Here is a 15,487-nt window from a genome sequence, read left to right on the forward strand (position 1 = left end):
AAATAATTTTATGCCCACTATAATATCTGCACAAATGTTTGTAGCTGTGATACATTTCACAGACATCTTGTAAAGCAGGTCAGTATAAACTGTTGGTACTGGGTCAAACAAGTCAGGAGTCAGTCATGAACATTGTGAGGACTGGAGACTATTTTCCCATGTACATTCAATGCTATATAATCCACTGGAGTTACTTGCAATCAAGCTACAAATTATAGCAAACATTGTGATTTTGAAGTTACAATCATAGTGTTTAAGTTATCATATCCACTACATATTGCATTACAGATTGTACATACAGTATTGTTTCATGCTGTATAAGTGTAGCACATACCCTTACAACTCTAAGAGTCAGACAGTAAGAGAGGGGGAGTGGGACTTTTTCCACTTTTCTGTTAATATATACTGTCGGCCACATTCTGAGTCTGTTTATTGAAAGAATGGTTCAATGAAAATGGGCTGCATGATGAATTTTTTCCCCCTTTTATCTGTTTGTGTGTGTATTCAGGTGGTGTACATCACAGCTACCATGCCCTACGTGGTACTTTTTGTTTTGTTGATCCGAGGCATAACTCTACCAGGGTCCTGGGACGGCATCAAGGCCTACCTCCACATAGACTTCAAGCGGCTCAACAATCTAGAGGTTAGAGACACAACCCATCCATGGGTGTAGGAGAGATTTTGAATGGGTCAACATAGGATCAATAGTGAGAAAAATGAATGATTCTTGCTTTCAGTATGAAATCCTATGTTTCAATGTGTTAGTTGTGTTTTTTGTTGAATCTTTCCATTTATGTTAGACTCTATGAGTAACATGTACGTCAAAGTCTAGCCTATGTGGATTTAGAGAGCCTTTTTGTCTGGGTTACTGTAATTTATTGGGAGGAGTATCTCAATCTCTGAGGGCTAAAGGCTAGATTCCCACTGGTGCCTCCTATACTGAATGTATGTATATGAATGAATGTACTCAATGCACACATACCTAAGATACAATCTTCCACTAGCTGAGTTGATGTATGTGTGTAAGAGTTTAGAAAAACTCCATCAGTTATGTATAGCTTTAATTCACATGTTTTGCAAACCAGAGCCATGTGTTTTCCAAAGAAAGCCACACAGCTTGGTCGAAATAATTGAATGATGAAAATAATTACCTAAATAATGAAAAGCATGTGCATATCTGTATCTATATCGATATTTTAGTCTGGAAGCATTGTTTTTAGGAATTCAAAAGCTTTTTTTTGTTTTTCGCTCTAGGTGTGGATTGATGCTGCCACCCAGATATTCTACTCACTAGGAGCAGGATTTGGGGTGCTCATTGCTTTTGCCAGTTATAACAAATTTGACAACAACTGCTACAGGTAAGAGCTTGCACTTTATTTGTGATGTTTTATAATCCAAAACAAGCCCACAGCAACATAACATCCTGCTGTCTTTAAGCAGCCGGCTTTCTCCAGGATGTAACTGGATCAGGCAGAGGTGATGCTAATCTGTTCGGCTGACCCGAATGGCCAGGTGTTAACAGGACAGATAAAGTACAGGGCAGGAAGGGTTGCCAGATAATGGCCAAAGGCTGTATGTTGACTGGTTTTTCATAGTGCTGCTCTTCTTCAGGAAAAGCAGGCATTAGGTTGTGAGCTTGGCTTATCTTTTTCCACATTAATAGGTAGCGGTGGGGCTGTTGGAGGCAGACGCTGTTGGCAAAACAGCAGGTTGTCCTATCATGTTTGTAAATTTACTACACCCAGCAGACAAAACTTATCTTTCTGAAGCTACTGAAAAACTGTTAATGCTGACATGATCTCGCTGCTGCAGTACAGCTGTCTAAAAAATGGTTCTTATCGAACACGTCATCTCCCAACGGGGGAAATATAATGCAAAGTGTCATCACAGAGGCTTCCAAGCTAAATCAGTGCTGGACTGTAAGTAATTAGCATTATGGGCCCTTCCTCTCATGTCCTGTCTCGTTTCCTCCACCTTCTTCAACCCCAGACGGGCCTCTTGCCTTCCTCCCCTTTCATGTCCCATTTACAAATGTGTGTGGACTGCTGGCAGGTGGGATTTGCATTATCGAATCTGAACTAGGTGAAAGGCAGCTGCCCGGATGAGCCAGTGCTGTTAGAAAAATAGGCAATGAACACAGACTTTTGTTTGAATGCCCACACAGATGGAGGGAATCTACATACTGTATAGTGCAGTGAGTGAGTAGCAGTGTGTCCTCCATCACTCCTACCTGTAATGAAAACATAACCCCAGGAACCAAGGAAAAAAACATTTCATAGGTTTAAATGTTAAATGTCTGGTAGAAAACCGCCAGAGCAATCAGACGAGTACAAGATAAGGATGCAGCACTGCTGCCATTCTTTGTTGGTTATGTCTACTAGATTGTGTTAAATGCCTGCTTTTCAAAAGGTTCTGTGGCCTGCTGGACTTAAAATTCAAAATGCTCCGTCTCAATTATCAGTACAATATATTCCAAATTGAACTTTTCAGTTATCTAAAATAAAAACTACAATTCAAAATGATCAGGAAATCATACTTAAAATTAAATTAAAACTTGAAATACTTTGTAGAACCGCAAGTTAATTTGAATTATTCTGTTTAAATAACATTTCCAGAGCCTTGTACTTGAACTGGACAGCTTCCAGTTGTATAATGAATATAAATCCCTTCTTTCTTCACGAGTGTGCCTAAACGATAATGACTCTGTATTTAATGTATTAGTTTTTCATAAACAAGGCTTTAAGTGAGACACAGGCTCTTGATGTAAAGCAGCACTTGTGCATGTGTGTAATGACCTGATTGACCAAACTGAAGAGTAGGATTGAATACAAACTGAAAAAAAAAGTTCTTACCAAGGTTCTTATCACAGCCTGCACACAGTACAAAAAGAAAAGGGAGGGAAAGTCAGTGGTAAGAAAATGCTTCATTAAGAGATATCTGTTCCTCAGCCCAGGTGGTGGCCATGGTCGAGATGACCCTGTTCAGTTTTTTAGACAACCGTAGGTTAGTGGCCACAGAACAGCACACTAATTACCTATCAAACCACCAAGGAGCAGAGAACAAAAGTTTCTCATTAAACTGAATATCCGATCTAAAACAGTGTTTGGCAGACGATCAACCCATGGAAAACTTGAAAGATATCAGGTAACACATGGCCTCATTTTGACTTTACACGTTCAGGTCAAAAGCATGCTACTGGCCTAATGTCTCTTTTAACAAGAGATAGTTTGTCTCTGTAAAAAATAAAGTTGGTGACTCGCCAAGCTACAACTAAAAACAAAAATGTTGGAGATTGGTAACATGGACCTTCAGGGTTGGACAGTTGTGGAGTTTAGAAATGGAAAATTTACAGATAAAGAAACCCAGCTTTCTTTTGAACTTGTTTTTGTTGTTGTGTGTTTTCTTTTTCTAGGGACGCTCTCTTGACCAGCACTGTGAACTGTGTCACCAGTTTCTTCTCAGGGTTTGCCATCTTCTCTGTGCTTGGTTACATGGCTTACAAACATGGGGTGAAAATTGAAGATGTGGCAACAGAGGGTAAGTGCTGGTGTCCAAGGCCCTGTTCACACTTGGCATTAACATGTGTCTTGGGTGATCCGATCACGAATGGACGGCTCCATGTACAGTTGTGTATGCAGCCAAGACTGGTAGTAGTGTATAGCATACACACTACTTAAATTATAAACTGTATGCAAATGGGTCATGGGCCAAATTGAAGGACCACCTACTCAACTGACGTCCTCTGCGTTAGTGGAAGTAACACCAACAGTGTCATATTAACAAATTCTGAAAAATTTGTAAAGCCCAAATATGCATGAGTCTTCGTCTCAATCATCTTGGGCAATTTGGTTTGACAGGAACATGCCAAGGCCCAGTGTGTATTGTTTTGATTTCTTCTTTTAATTTCAGACTAGGCACAGGAAGTACATTGCTGTTGCTTGGCGGTTAAAAACAACGACCCATTTGGTCTTTGCAAACAGAAATGTATGTAGAGATGTACGAGTTTATTTGCATATAGTGCGGAGAGCTGAGATCCGATCCCACGTGGTCACTCGAGATGCACATGGAGACATGAGGATATTTTGTATCTTTTTTGTCACTTGCTTTAACATTATTTATTGATACAATATTTTGGTCATGCATACAAATTTGCACTGTAAACATTTATGAAAGTCATCACTTTTTTTTGTTTCTGTGTGTGTGTGTGTGTGTGTGTGTGTGTGTGTGTGTGTGTGTGTGTGTGTGTGTGTGTGTGTGTGTGTGTACAGGGGCAGGATTGGTGTTTATCATTTACCCTGAGGCAATTTCTACACTGCCTGGCTCAACATTTTGGGCTATTGTGTTCTTCATCATGTTGCTGACTCTGGGCATTGACAGCTCGGTGAGTCCCAACGACCACTACGACCAGTTTACAAAACTCAATCATATTCTTATGACCTGAAGTAGAAAAATCTTTAGCAGGATCACCACTCTGCTACATACATTTCCGTAAGTATAAAAGCACGAAACAAGAATAAGACGCAAGTTGAGTGGTGAATATTACTGATGAAATACATGCATACAAAAGGCTCTTCTTCTTAAACGAGGCATAGCTTCCCTTGTGTTTGACCCAGTGCTAAGAAAAACAGTACTCCCTTTACTGTGCCCGTACAGAACAGTGAAGACACAGTGTACTTTGAGACCCCTTTCGGTTTAGAAATGATGTCCACCTATCATGTTGGAAGACTTGCCCATTAAACCTGACATTTATTGGAACATAATGGTCCTTGCATACTCGGTGTGCAAGTTCATCTCTGAGGAACCGTTCCCTTTTATTTTTCCTAAGGCACACATTTGCTTTGAATTATGTGAGATTACCATGATTTATGTGAACAAGTCTGCTATAACATGGAAATAACACTGTGACATGTCTTCTAACTCAAGTCGACAAAATAAATGTCACGTATCATGTATTCCCAAAATTCTTTTTTTTTCTCTTTTAAACTTTCCCTGGTAGCATGGTTCAGGTAATGAATGTTAACCTACACTGTTAATGTAACAAAAAGGTACTGTTAAATGATAAATACTGACTTCATTACTTAATACGTTTTATTCAACATGATAATACCAATGTGTTTGATATTTTGGATGGATACTGATGCCAACTGTTAAGCAGTGCAAATAATAAAGTGTTCAGCACCTCTGTGGTGGGTAGACCTTTAAAACAATTATGACTTTTGACAAATGAAGGTGGGGGCCTGTTGTAGAATTGAAGTAAAAAGAGTTGAGTAATGTGGGCTAAACTATGTTTCATTGTGATCAGTGTAAAAGTGACTGTAAACAGTCTCCAGCAACAAAAACGTCCTTCTTTGACATTTCAAAAGCCAGAAGTAATTTAACAAAACATCTGCCCAATGACTCACTCAGGAACTAAATAAACAAAAGACAGTTTAATCACCTCCTATCTGTCAGCAATTTTCCCAAAGTAATTAACTTATCTTCTCAATCATTTATCAAGTAGATCAGATGAAGACCATGTCAGTACTTTAAAGGTCCCATGACATGGTGCTCTTTGAATGCTTTTATATAGACCTTAGTGGTCGCCTAATACTGTATCTGAAGTCTCTTTCCCGAAATTCAGCCTTGGTGCAGAGCTACAGCCACTAGAGCCAGTCCCACAATGAGCTTTCCTTAGTATGTGCCATTTCTGTGTCTGTAGCTATTGAGGAGGAGAGAGGGGGGGGGGCAAGGTGGAGAGTGGGGGTGTGGCCTTGACCAACTGCCACTTTGCTTATTTGAAAGCCATGATGCCTCTCTCTCATGGGTGGGCCAAATTCTCTGGGCGGGCAAAGCAGAGAAGGGGAGGTAATCTTGCTCCTTATGAGCTCATAAGGAGCAAGATTCCCATCTGAGCTTTCATTTTCTCAAAGGCAGAGCAGGATACCCAAGGCTCGGTTTACACCTATCGCCATTTCTAGCCACTGGGGGACCATAGGCAGGCTGGGGGAACGCATATTAATGTTAAAAAACCTCATAAAGTGAAAATTTCATGCCATGGGACCTTTAAACTGTAATGTACTAGGTATGTGTATTTTGTTCTATGTTTGTGCCTGTACTTCATTATTAGGCTGATGTTAGTCACGCATTGCCAGACCTTCCTCTACAGCACTGCCGAGGAGGGTCTGGCGAGTCCACACAGCATTCCGGTATGGGAGAAAAACGTGCTGTGGTTTATTGGCATTTCTTTAAACCAATCACAATCATCATGGGCGGCGCTAAGCGCCGTACGGAGCAACGGCACATCTGCAAAATAACCTCAGGAATGAACTTGTTTTGGTGGAACGTGTACGTACGGAATTTACGTCGGCAACGGAGCAATCCCGGAAGTGGAACGTTGTGGATATAGACTGATGTAGGATCCAAGACACATTCCCAGCCAGGGACGGACTGGGGCTAAAAAACAGCCCTGGACTTTCTCCCAAATAGGCCCATCATCCGGCCATTCGCCCTTAGCCATGCGCGACAGACACTAGCCAGGATGTCCTGATACTACGCCACAATACTGTAGCCTATCAGACAAGGTATTCACAGCATGTAACATCTCAAAACCAATGATGATAATTGGGGTTGTGTTTATTAATGAAGCCTCAGCCTTCAAACAAAAACAAAAAATGTACAATGCCATTACATCTGCATTGAAAATAAAATACAAATAATGAAATGTCACTGGCTACAGAAACCCCAAATTACACAAACTTGTAATTATAAAACAGTACAGAGTATTATTGACAACACTTTCAGAGATAAAGTAGGCTACTTGCTGTACCTGAACATGGGGATTAGATATTCTGTAGGCCTATACCAAAACTACACTGAGAGTGTTAGTTACTACCCTGTCATCTTTTGTGCTGCAACTATCTTCAACCTGAATAAACAAATTATTTTTAAGATAGGTTATTAGCTATTATTGATGATATATGTGTTGCTTTGTGTTAAAGAATTAGCATTGAATAACCTATTTAATATTTTGTCTATGTCATATTACACTTTTGACTCATATGAAGGCTGTGAAATGATGAAAATGACTAGGCCCTATCAATTTTGTCTGTGAAGCTTTCACAAAACAATAATCAAGTCTTTGCCAGTTCCACAATAGTAAACGCAAATATGAAAGACAAGGAAAAACTGCACTCTAATGGAAGACAGACAGAAAGTGCAAGCTAGGATTTTATGGTTAAACTTTTGGTTAAATTTGGTGAATTATTTAGCCCCCTTCCCTGTTTGTTAGCACATTTAGAGTGGTACCAATGCATGTCTGATGTTTTCCTGTTTAATTCAATACCATAGTCTTCATCCTAGCAGCAAAAGTGAGCTCACTACAACCTCTCATATACAACAAAGTGAAATCGCGGTCAACCTGCGATTCATTTTTAACGCGTTTAATGTTTCAAATTAACCTAACAGAAATTATTAAACACGTTAAGTTTGACCGCACTAAATGGCACAATCATTTTCATAATCATGATGCACACCCATGTTGATAGCTGACTATGCAATTCGCTAAGATAGGGATAAAGGAAGCCTATTATAATGTGTCCTGGCACTTACCAGTACCTCTTGCTGATGTGAAATTAACTCTGTGAGCTTTTTGCATTTAGCTGCATCAGTCTCGAGAGACTTGGCCCTTTTTTCTTTGAATTTTTCCCATCCACCTTTCTCCTTACATTTTCTACTAGCCATTGTCACGTCTAATGATGTAGGCCTATAGACTGGGTAAACCCAGCCCGATCTGCCGGCGATTTGATTTCACCCTGTAATGTTCAATCTTAAAAGATTGAGCTTGGTCTGGTGATAGCCAGACTAGTAGGCCTACTCTTCTTCCTCAGTTTTTTTTTTTTTTACACGTAGCATATAAGTGATTGTATTAGCGTCCCCTGCTGTTGGCTTTTAATGTCGCTTTATTAGACCTTTTTTTGTGCCGATGGCCAACGTCCTGGAAGGGACATTAAGTTATAGTAAAACCAAAACAATCCCATTATCCTGCCGTCGGTTCTGGACTTTTCCCGAACGCACAGATTGTCAGTCCGTCCCTGTTCCCAGCCCTGGTTGGATAATAAAGTTCTATTCTGTCTAACTAGGCCATTCCTATCAACCTGTATTAATGCACATATGATGTTGTAATTGCAAAATGACCCAATCAAAATTATGTTTGGTTGGAAATTGCTACACCACTGTAAAAAGTTACATTTACCCATGCCAATCTGACATAAAGGACTTTAGGGTACAGTTAGTATCAGCATACTTAAGCAACTTTAAAAGTTTTGTCATGTTGAAGCTCTAAAGTGATCTCTTCTGGCTAAACCATTGTCAGAATACAAAACTGACTGTAATCCTCAATTAAAGTCTAGGTTAAGTGTCTAGCAGAACACTTTCATTGGGTAGACATGTCTGAGTCTCACGTCTTTCTCTGTTTGTATCCACCAGATGGGTGGCATGGAGGCAGTCATCACAGGCCTATCAGATGACTTCAAGATCCTCAAGAGACACAGGAAACTGTTCACCTTTGCCACTGCCTTTGGAACCTTTCTGGTTGCACTCTTCTGCATTACTAATGTCAGTAAATCTTTAAACTCAATACTTGAATGAAGTATTTGTCAAAGCCCCACTTTAGACATCATGCCAGCTGATGCAATGCTTAAAATCGTCTTTCAAAATCTAGCTCTGTATTCTTTTCAGCCATGCACAAATACTGTACAAAGAACAACCTACGGTACAATATTGACTGTCTCACAGCAAGAAATATTGTTTTAAAATATTTCAATTTGGTGGTACTCCTCTGTAATGACTTGAGGGATGGCATGTAGTGTCAAAACATACACTACACTAAATGAGAGCTTTAAACTGGATGTGACCGCTGCCTGGTAGGATGTATTCAAGTCTCATGACGTTATGTCGTCACAGGGAAGTTTCAGGAAAAATATCCCAGAACTCTTTCAAAGGAAAGATCAAAAACCCTCTTGCATAACACTCTGATGACAAATTAGAATTTAGTTAAAGTTGTATGCGGGAAGGACTGCATCAGCACAAGGGGGAAATGCTAACCCATAATAGAAATACAGACTTTGTTGATTCACATGGTTTCTTCCCTTCATCAAATCTATGGAATTATTGTGTAGTGAATGATGCCTTTCTCATGCTATTTCCATTGCACAAGATACAGATTGTACCACTTCAGATACAAACCAAGGATTTATTGTACAAAATCTCCAATACACACGACAATCCGTTCTTCATCCTCTTCAAAGTGCACTTTAAGTCACCTCAAACGGCAAAACAAGCATATACATGTATTAATCTGAGAGGCCATTGCTTATTGACTGCACACAAGGGTCCACTTCTCTTCAAAGGTGAAGATTTATAGATGACACACACTAAACTTTCTCTTAATCTTTCCCTCTCTGTAGGGTGGGATCTACGTGCTGACCCTGTTAGATAAGTACGCAGCAGGGACATCTATACTATTTGCTGTGTTGATCGAGGCCATTGGAGTGTCATGGTTTTACGGTATGAAGTTGTACAGTACTTTGGCATTAAATTATTTTGTTTTTACAATTACTTCTACTTATTTATATGATGTACTCTTATTCCATTACAAAATGACATTGACGTTAGTCATGACGTTACAAAATGAGAATGAAATTAACAAGATAAAAGTAACACATCTTATCCACTCGCCCATTCTCGCTCTTCTGGCTCAATGTAAAAAAAAAAAAACAACACAGTAAAACATGTAAGATGACAGAAGAATAGTCAGTGACAAAAATATTGAAGAAGAAAAAAAAGAGAGCAGGCAAAGTTGATAGAAAACTGTTTTTAGTTTTTAGATTTTGCAAGGGAAAAACTATGAAGAGCAAGATCAGAAATGTAATCATAAAATGAGCTTTAGTGATTGTAACTTACATAGTGTCACATTTCTGGAACAACAAAGTTTTGATCAATGTTAGAGCCTGTCGAGTTTATCTCTGTGTACTTTCATGTATGCAGTGCAGGGGTGAGCAAGATCAACCACAAGACAAAATGATGCAGAAAAGGACCCAAGGAAATAAAACAAAGTCATAAGATTGCATGCGGGAAGACACACAGTTGCAGGTCTATCAATCCTAGTCTATCTTGTCACCATCTGTAGACATTTAGAAAAGGGTGATGAGTTATGTCAGCTCAGGGTTAGACCACGTCAGACCAAAACAACTTTTTTTTACTTTTGCTCTGTAACTTCTCACGCTCACTCCAGGTGTGGACCGCTTCAGCGAAGATATCGAGCGAATGATGGGCTTCAAGCCAGGTCTTTACTGGAGGCTGTGCTGGAAATTTGTCAGCCCCGCTTTTCTGCTGGTGAGAGGAATAAAAAAACATTGAAGTAGTTACATTTAGCTGGTTTTCCTGAACAGGGATAATGTCTGATTCCAGACGAAAGCTGTACGAAGGAATCATTTATTCCAGCATGCAGGAAATACGTGAGTGCTTATCAGTGACACAGGGATTTAACATTAGAATTAGAATTGCAACCCTATTAGAATCAATAGCTAAAGTAAATTAAAGTAATGTTATAAAGTGCGTGGCACACAGGAAAAAAGCATTGACCAACCACCACAGGGTGCGGCAATGGTGCTTCTGGCTTGTAGCCATAGGGAAGGTGAGATCATTGAGGACAATTTAAACCTCAGTGCGCCTCCTGGCGAGTTTTTCACTGGCAGGTGAAATAAGTAGCTTGTGACTCCACGTGCATAAGAGCAAGCACATGATAGTCATGTGCTTCCTCTAATATAAATGGCTGTCTACACCGTCCCCTGGACAACTGTGTAAATGTGTAAGGCAAGCTACACACTGCCTGACGTGAGCGTGGCGTTTCTGTTGCCTGTCAGTTGCGTGGCGGCTGCGTGGAATTTTCTGTCTTTACACACCAGAAACGTGTCTGACGCGGCACTGCTGCTGCTGCTAGCCTTGTCTGTAACAATGTATGTTTCCCATTGATTTACTGTCCTCATGCTGTAGTATCTTTCATGTTAAACATAAATATATACTGATTTGATTACAGCAAAGACAACGTCGGCAGTATTGACGGCAAAATAGGCTACAGAATATTTCGTTCTGTATTGACAGGTGTGATATTTGAAAATCAATTTTTTTTTATTATATTTATATCTGCATTCATGTCAAAACCTAGAGACTTTCAAACATTAACATGTCATTTATTAATATGTATTTGTGTCAAAATGACATATAAACATCTTTTTGTATTCTATTTAGCCTGGAAACGCTTCCAACACGCTTGCGTGCCACGTGAAAAATAGGCGTCTGTTCTATTTCTAGCATGCACGCGTTTTCGGCGCGGCTCGAGCCGCGCCTGAGACGTGCGTGTCACGCAGGCAGTGTGTAAGCTCTAACCTGTTAACATGGGAGCCGAAATAAAAACGGACAAGCCACGCAGCTGACACACTCACACCACGCAGCCAGTGTGTAGCCGGCCTAACACGGGCTGCAATGCAGGAGAATTGGTCATTCCACATTGTGAGTAAAAGGGACAAATTAAAAATGAATTACCATTATTTACAGATATATTTTGGTCTATAGGGTACTGATCCAATGAACATGCTTTTGTACTCTAAAAGAGTAGACATGCTTGTCAAAAAATTGCTACTTAATGGAGTGCAACAATTACATGCGGCCTCTCTGTTAAGTGAGCGTTTTCATCATGCACAATTGTGCTCGTGACATTGGAGATGAGTAATGTGATTGAGAAACCAATGATACAACACCACACCCTACCAATTATAATCCACTTCATCCAACGTTTTACTTGCAGATCCATGGATGTGCACTGCAATTATTTTAATAAAGAGACGTCAAACATTACAAGCAGCTCTAATACAAACAGATGTAACACTCCTTATGTGTCTGTTTCTCTTTTTTTCCATTCTCTCTCTTCTGTCTATCACAGTTTGTTGTAATAGCCAGTACTGTGACATCGTCAGGCCTAAAGTATGATGAGTACGTCTTCCCTAATTGGTCCAACGTAGTTGGCTGGAGTGTGGCCATGTCCTCCATGCTGTTTGTCCCCTGCTATGCCATATATAAATTCTGCAGCGTACAAGGAACATTCAAAGAGGTCAGTATCAAAACATTTGTGTCACACAGGGTACAAAAAAGACATTGTAAGCTAGATATGTTTAGTATATATTAAATACATTGACTTCAATTGCATGATCACTGAAGAGGAGGGAATACTATTAAAACTTTTTTGAATGACACAAGCACTTGGTGAGAACAGTTTGTACTTACATATATGGTACAAATAAAATAGGATCTCACACACAGCGTACTGGTAAACAGCTCAATTGTGACTAAAGGGCATACAACATGTTCCTCTTTCTGACAAAACTTAAAAATAGCAATCTGATTAAGGAGAGAACTTTCCACTCTCAACTTGATGAAACTGGCACTGTGAGAACACTTTCAAATGAAATGATTGCTTCAAAGCATTGAGAGTTTATGATCACAATCATCAAAGCACCAGAGAGCTATTTTCATCCCTCAGCAGTCAACCAGTGTCAGCTTCACTCTACTGTAACACTTATCACATCCCATTGGTATTTCCCGTTGGTACTCAGGGTTTAAGATTCTTTTCAGGTTCTCAAGTTTTGACTGTCTCCTCCTCATAATAACCAGTATAAACATATCTGACCTTCTTAATAAGGATTCCTCACAGGTTCCAAAAAGCATTGGCATATTTGTCAGAGATAAAGTCCATAATGACTGTTACTAATGCCTGATAGATGTTAGATTTGATTGTATTGTCAGGAATCATCTGTGATCCTCCAGTATTTATTCAATATTCTGTCTGGTTTTCCATTTCACTTACTGTCTTGTCACTTCAGACCCAGCCACCCCTACTAGTCCTTTAAATAGCCTTTTTCCACAAGTTACCTCACCTGACCTGCTCCTCCGCCTTTCTCAGCTGCTTCCCATTTCCCTGATTGTTTCAGTAGTATTTATACCGGCACAATTCCATTGTTCAGTTGCCAGATTGTCTTTTGCATTATGCTTAGCTCTCCAGCATTCATACCTTATCTTACCTATCCTAATAAACAATCAACAACAATACCCAGTAACTGCCTGGTAACTGGACTCTGATTCCCTGCCGCTCACTGATCACTGTTGATTACACTTGCCTTCTGGTTTTGACCCTGCCCGTTTACTGGAATAAACCTTTTGGACTTTGTTACTCACCTTGATTGTTTAAGAGTCATGCTTGTGGGTTCTTGCCTGTTCTGTGTCAGTGAGCGTTTACACCCTCTTACATATCAAGCAGTATGTGGACCCTTTGGATCCTCTAAGAATATGCAGATGTGAAAAGTCCTTTAAGAAGGCAAGAAATTAAGAATCAAGTAAGAAATAAAAAGAAGATAACTTAAAGGGCAAGTGTATGGTTTATAAATGTCTCAAAGATGATACACTTGTTTTGTGAGAAGTGTTGTAATTGATTTTTTTCTTTTGCAGAGGATAGCCTATTGCATTACCCCAGAACATGAACAGCATTTGGTGGCTGAGGGAAATATACGGCAGTTCACAGTAAGATTTTTTGTGCTTCTCATTAACAGTGTTAATTTGAACTGGCTAAATGGCTGCGATAATAATTGGTTGTGATTTGACTTGTGCGCTGACAATTTCTAATTGATTTAAAATGAACATTTTAAAGAGTAGAGATTTTTTTTCAGTGTAGGCTTTTTAAAGAGTGGCTTACAAAAACAACAAATGAGGATATAACAACTGCTATAAATTATTAGTATGGAGAAAGCAGGCATCAGTGACTAAGAAAAGAAATGTCAACCAAGGCAGTTAAAGGCGTACAGTAAGACTTTCTCTTGTTTTCCAGCTTAAGCATTGGTTGGCCATCTGATGGCAATCACCCAGAATTCCCTCATCCATTCTCACATCTGGTGTTTGGAGTTCCTGTGTGCCACCAGTGGTCGGACAGACAAGAAGAGCAACAGACTCCAACCTCTCTCAGCAGCTTGCCTCTTCTCCCTGTGCATTTACTACCCAAGGCCTTTGTTGTCAACAGTAGCTTCAAGCACTTTGATTTCAGAGTTAGGCCTGTTAACATTTTGAAACCATTCAACAGCTTAATTGCTTAAGGGAGGGGCACCCCATGGGGACAATGTACTGTTATTGGCCCATGGACATTTTTATGTTTTTTATATACTATTTGAATTAATCATAACTTTACTTATGTATGTGATGCGACCATTATCTCCTGGAAGGGACATTAAGTTATAGTAAAACCAAAACAATCCCATTATCCTGTATATTAGTATGCAGGGGAGCCAAATATAGTGTTAAATATTTCAATTTTTAAACTTTTTTAGGTCAATGATAATTTATTATTACATCACTGTTATATTGGAAGAAAGTCTCTGGTCTTGCTGTTCTGTTGGCATAGTGGCTTATCTGTGTCAGTGCCTTATCAAGCGAGACACTCCATGTTTCTTACAGTCCGTACAGGAAGAAATAAAATCAACTGTGTTGACTCAGGAACCCACCAAATCAAGCCACAGTTAGTGGATGGCAATCTCTTGATTTGACCCAGTCCTTTGATACAGAAGTCAAACAGCTGGAGGTCAACAGTGCATCAAGGTCAAGCTCCTTAAATTATATCAGGCCTGCTATAACGCTTTTGTGTCACATTCTGTTACAGAAAAGGGAAAAGTGCATGTATCACTCCAAAGCTTTAAATGAACTGAGGCAGGCTTCATTCACCTTATACTTTGAAACGTCAGACTCACAACCAGGCCTTAATCTCAATGAAAGTCTAAGGCTGAACCTGGTCAGTGTCGGCTGCTTACTGAAGATTCAGCAAAACAAATGGCGCAACTGTTATAGTTTTGTATTATTGTTGTGTAACTTTTACTTTGCAAATGTTTGTCTGTTCAGTGCTTCTGAGGAATATATGTGGCTTTTCCTCCAAAGAGACAGCAAGAGAAAGAGAGAGAGAGAGAGAGAGAGAGAGAGAGAGAGAGAGTGTGTGTGTGTGTGTGTGTGTGTGTGTGTGTGTGTGTGTGTGTGTGTGTGTGTGTGTATTCAGATTTATTTGCAAACCATACAGTACACTGTTAGTGTACAGTACATGGAGGAGTGACTGCTGTCAAATGCTTCTTTCAGTGCATTAACTTAAATGCATGATAACAACGCTTATAATTTCTATTTGAAACATATCTTGTGATGTTCCAATTTTTCATCACTATAGAAGTGCCAATATGTTCCTTTAGGGATGTTTTTGATTATCTTATTCAGTTTCTCTTTTTTATTTATTGGAATGAAGATGAATTTTACCCATGAATTATAACAGACCCTTACTGAAAGGAATAAAGCCACAAAGAAAAAAATCAAATATATGTGGAATATATAAGAAGACATACAAAATATATTCTTCTGTTATGTATAATCTTGT

General features: G+C 39.4%; 1 protein-coding gene across 1 annotated transcript in view; it reads left to right on the forward strand.

Annotated features, from left to right (window-relative positions):
- The window catches only part of slc6a2 (solute carrier family 6 member 2), a 36,542-nt gene extending 21,504 nt beyond the window's left edge, over window positions 1-15,038 (forward strand). Inside the window, exons 6-15 of the mRNA XM_031281449.2 lie at window positions 509-643; window positions 1,255-1,358; window positions 3,413-3,537; window positions 4,269-4,381; window positions 8,464-8,592; window positions 9,444-9,543; window positions 10,271-10,371; window positions 11,978-12,145; window positions 13,537-13,608; window positions 13,913-15,038. Coding sequence (XP_031137309.1) covers window positions 509-643; window positions 1,255-1,358; window positions 3,413-3,537; window positions 4,269-4,381; window positions 8,464-8,592; window positions 9,444-9,543; window positions 10,271-10,371; window positions 11,978-12,145; window positions 13,537-13,608; window positions 13,913-13,936 — 1,071 coding nt within the window. The 3' untranslated portion in view covers window positions 13,937-15,038. The remainder of the gene's footprint in view (window positions 1-508; window positions 644-1,254; window positions 1,359-3,412; window positions 3,538-4,268; window positions 4,382-8,463; window positions 8,593-9,443; window positions 9,544-10,270; window positions 10,372-11,977; window positions 12,146-13,536; window positions 13,609-13,912) is intronic.
- Window positions 15,039-15,487: the final 449 nt, after the last annotated feature.

This window comes from Sander lucioperca, chromosome 3 (genome assembly GCF_008315115.2).
Source record: "Sander lucioperca isolate FBNREF2018 chromosome 3, SLUC_FBN_1.2, whole genome shotgun sequence".
Classification (NCBI taxonomy): Eukaryota; Metazoa; Chordata; class Actinopteri; order Perciformes; family Percidae; genus Sander; species Sander lucioperca.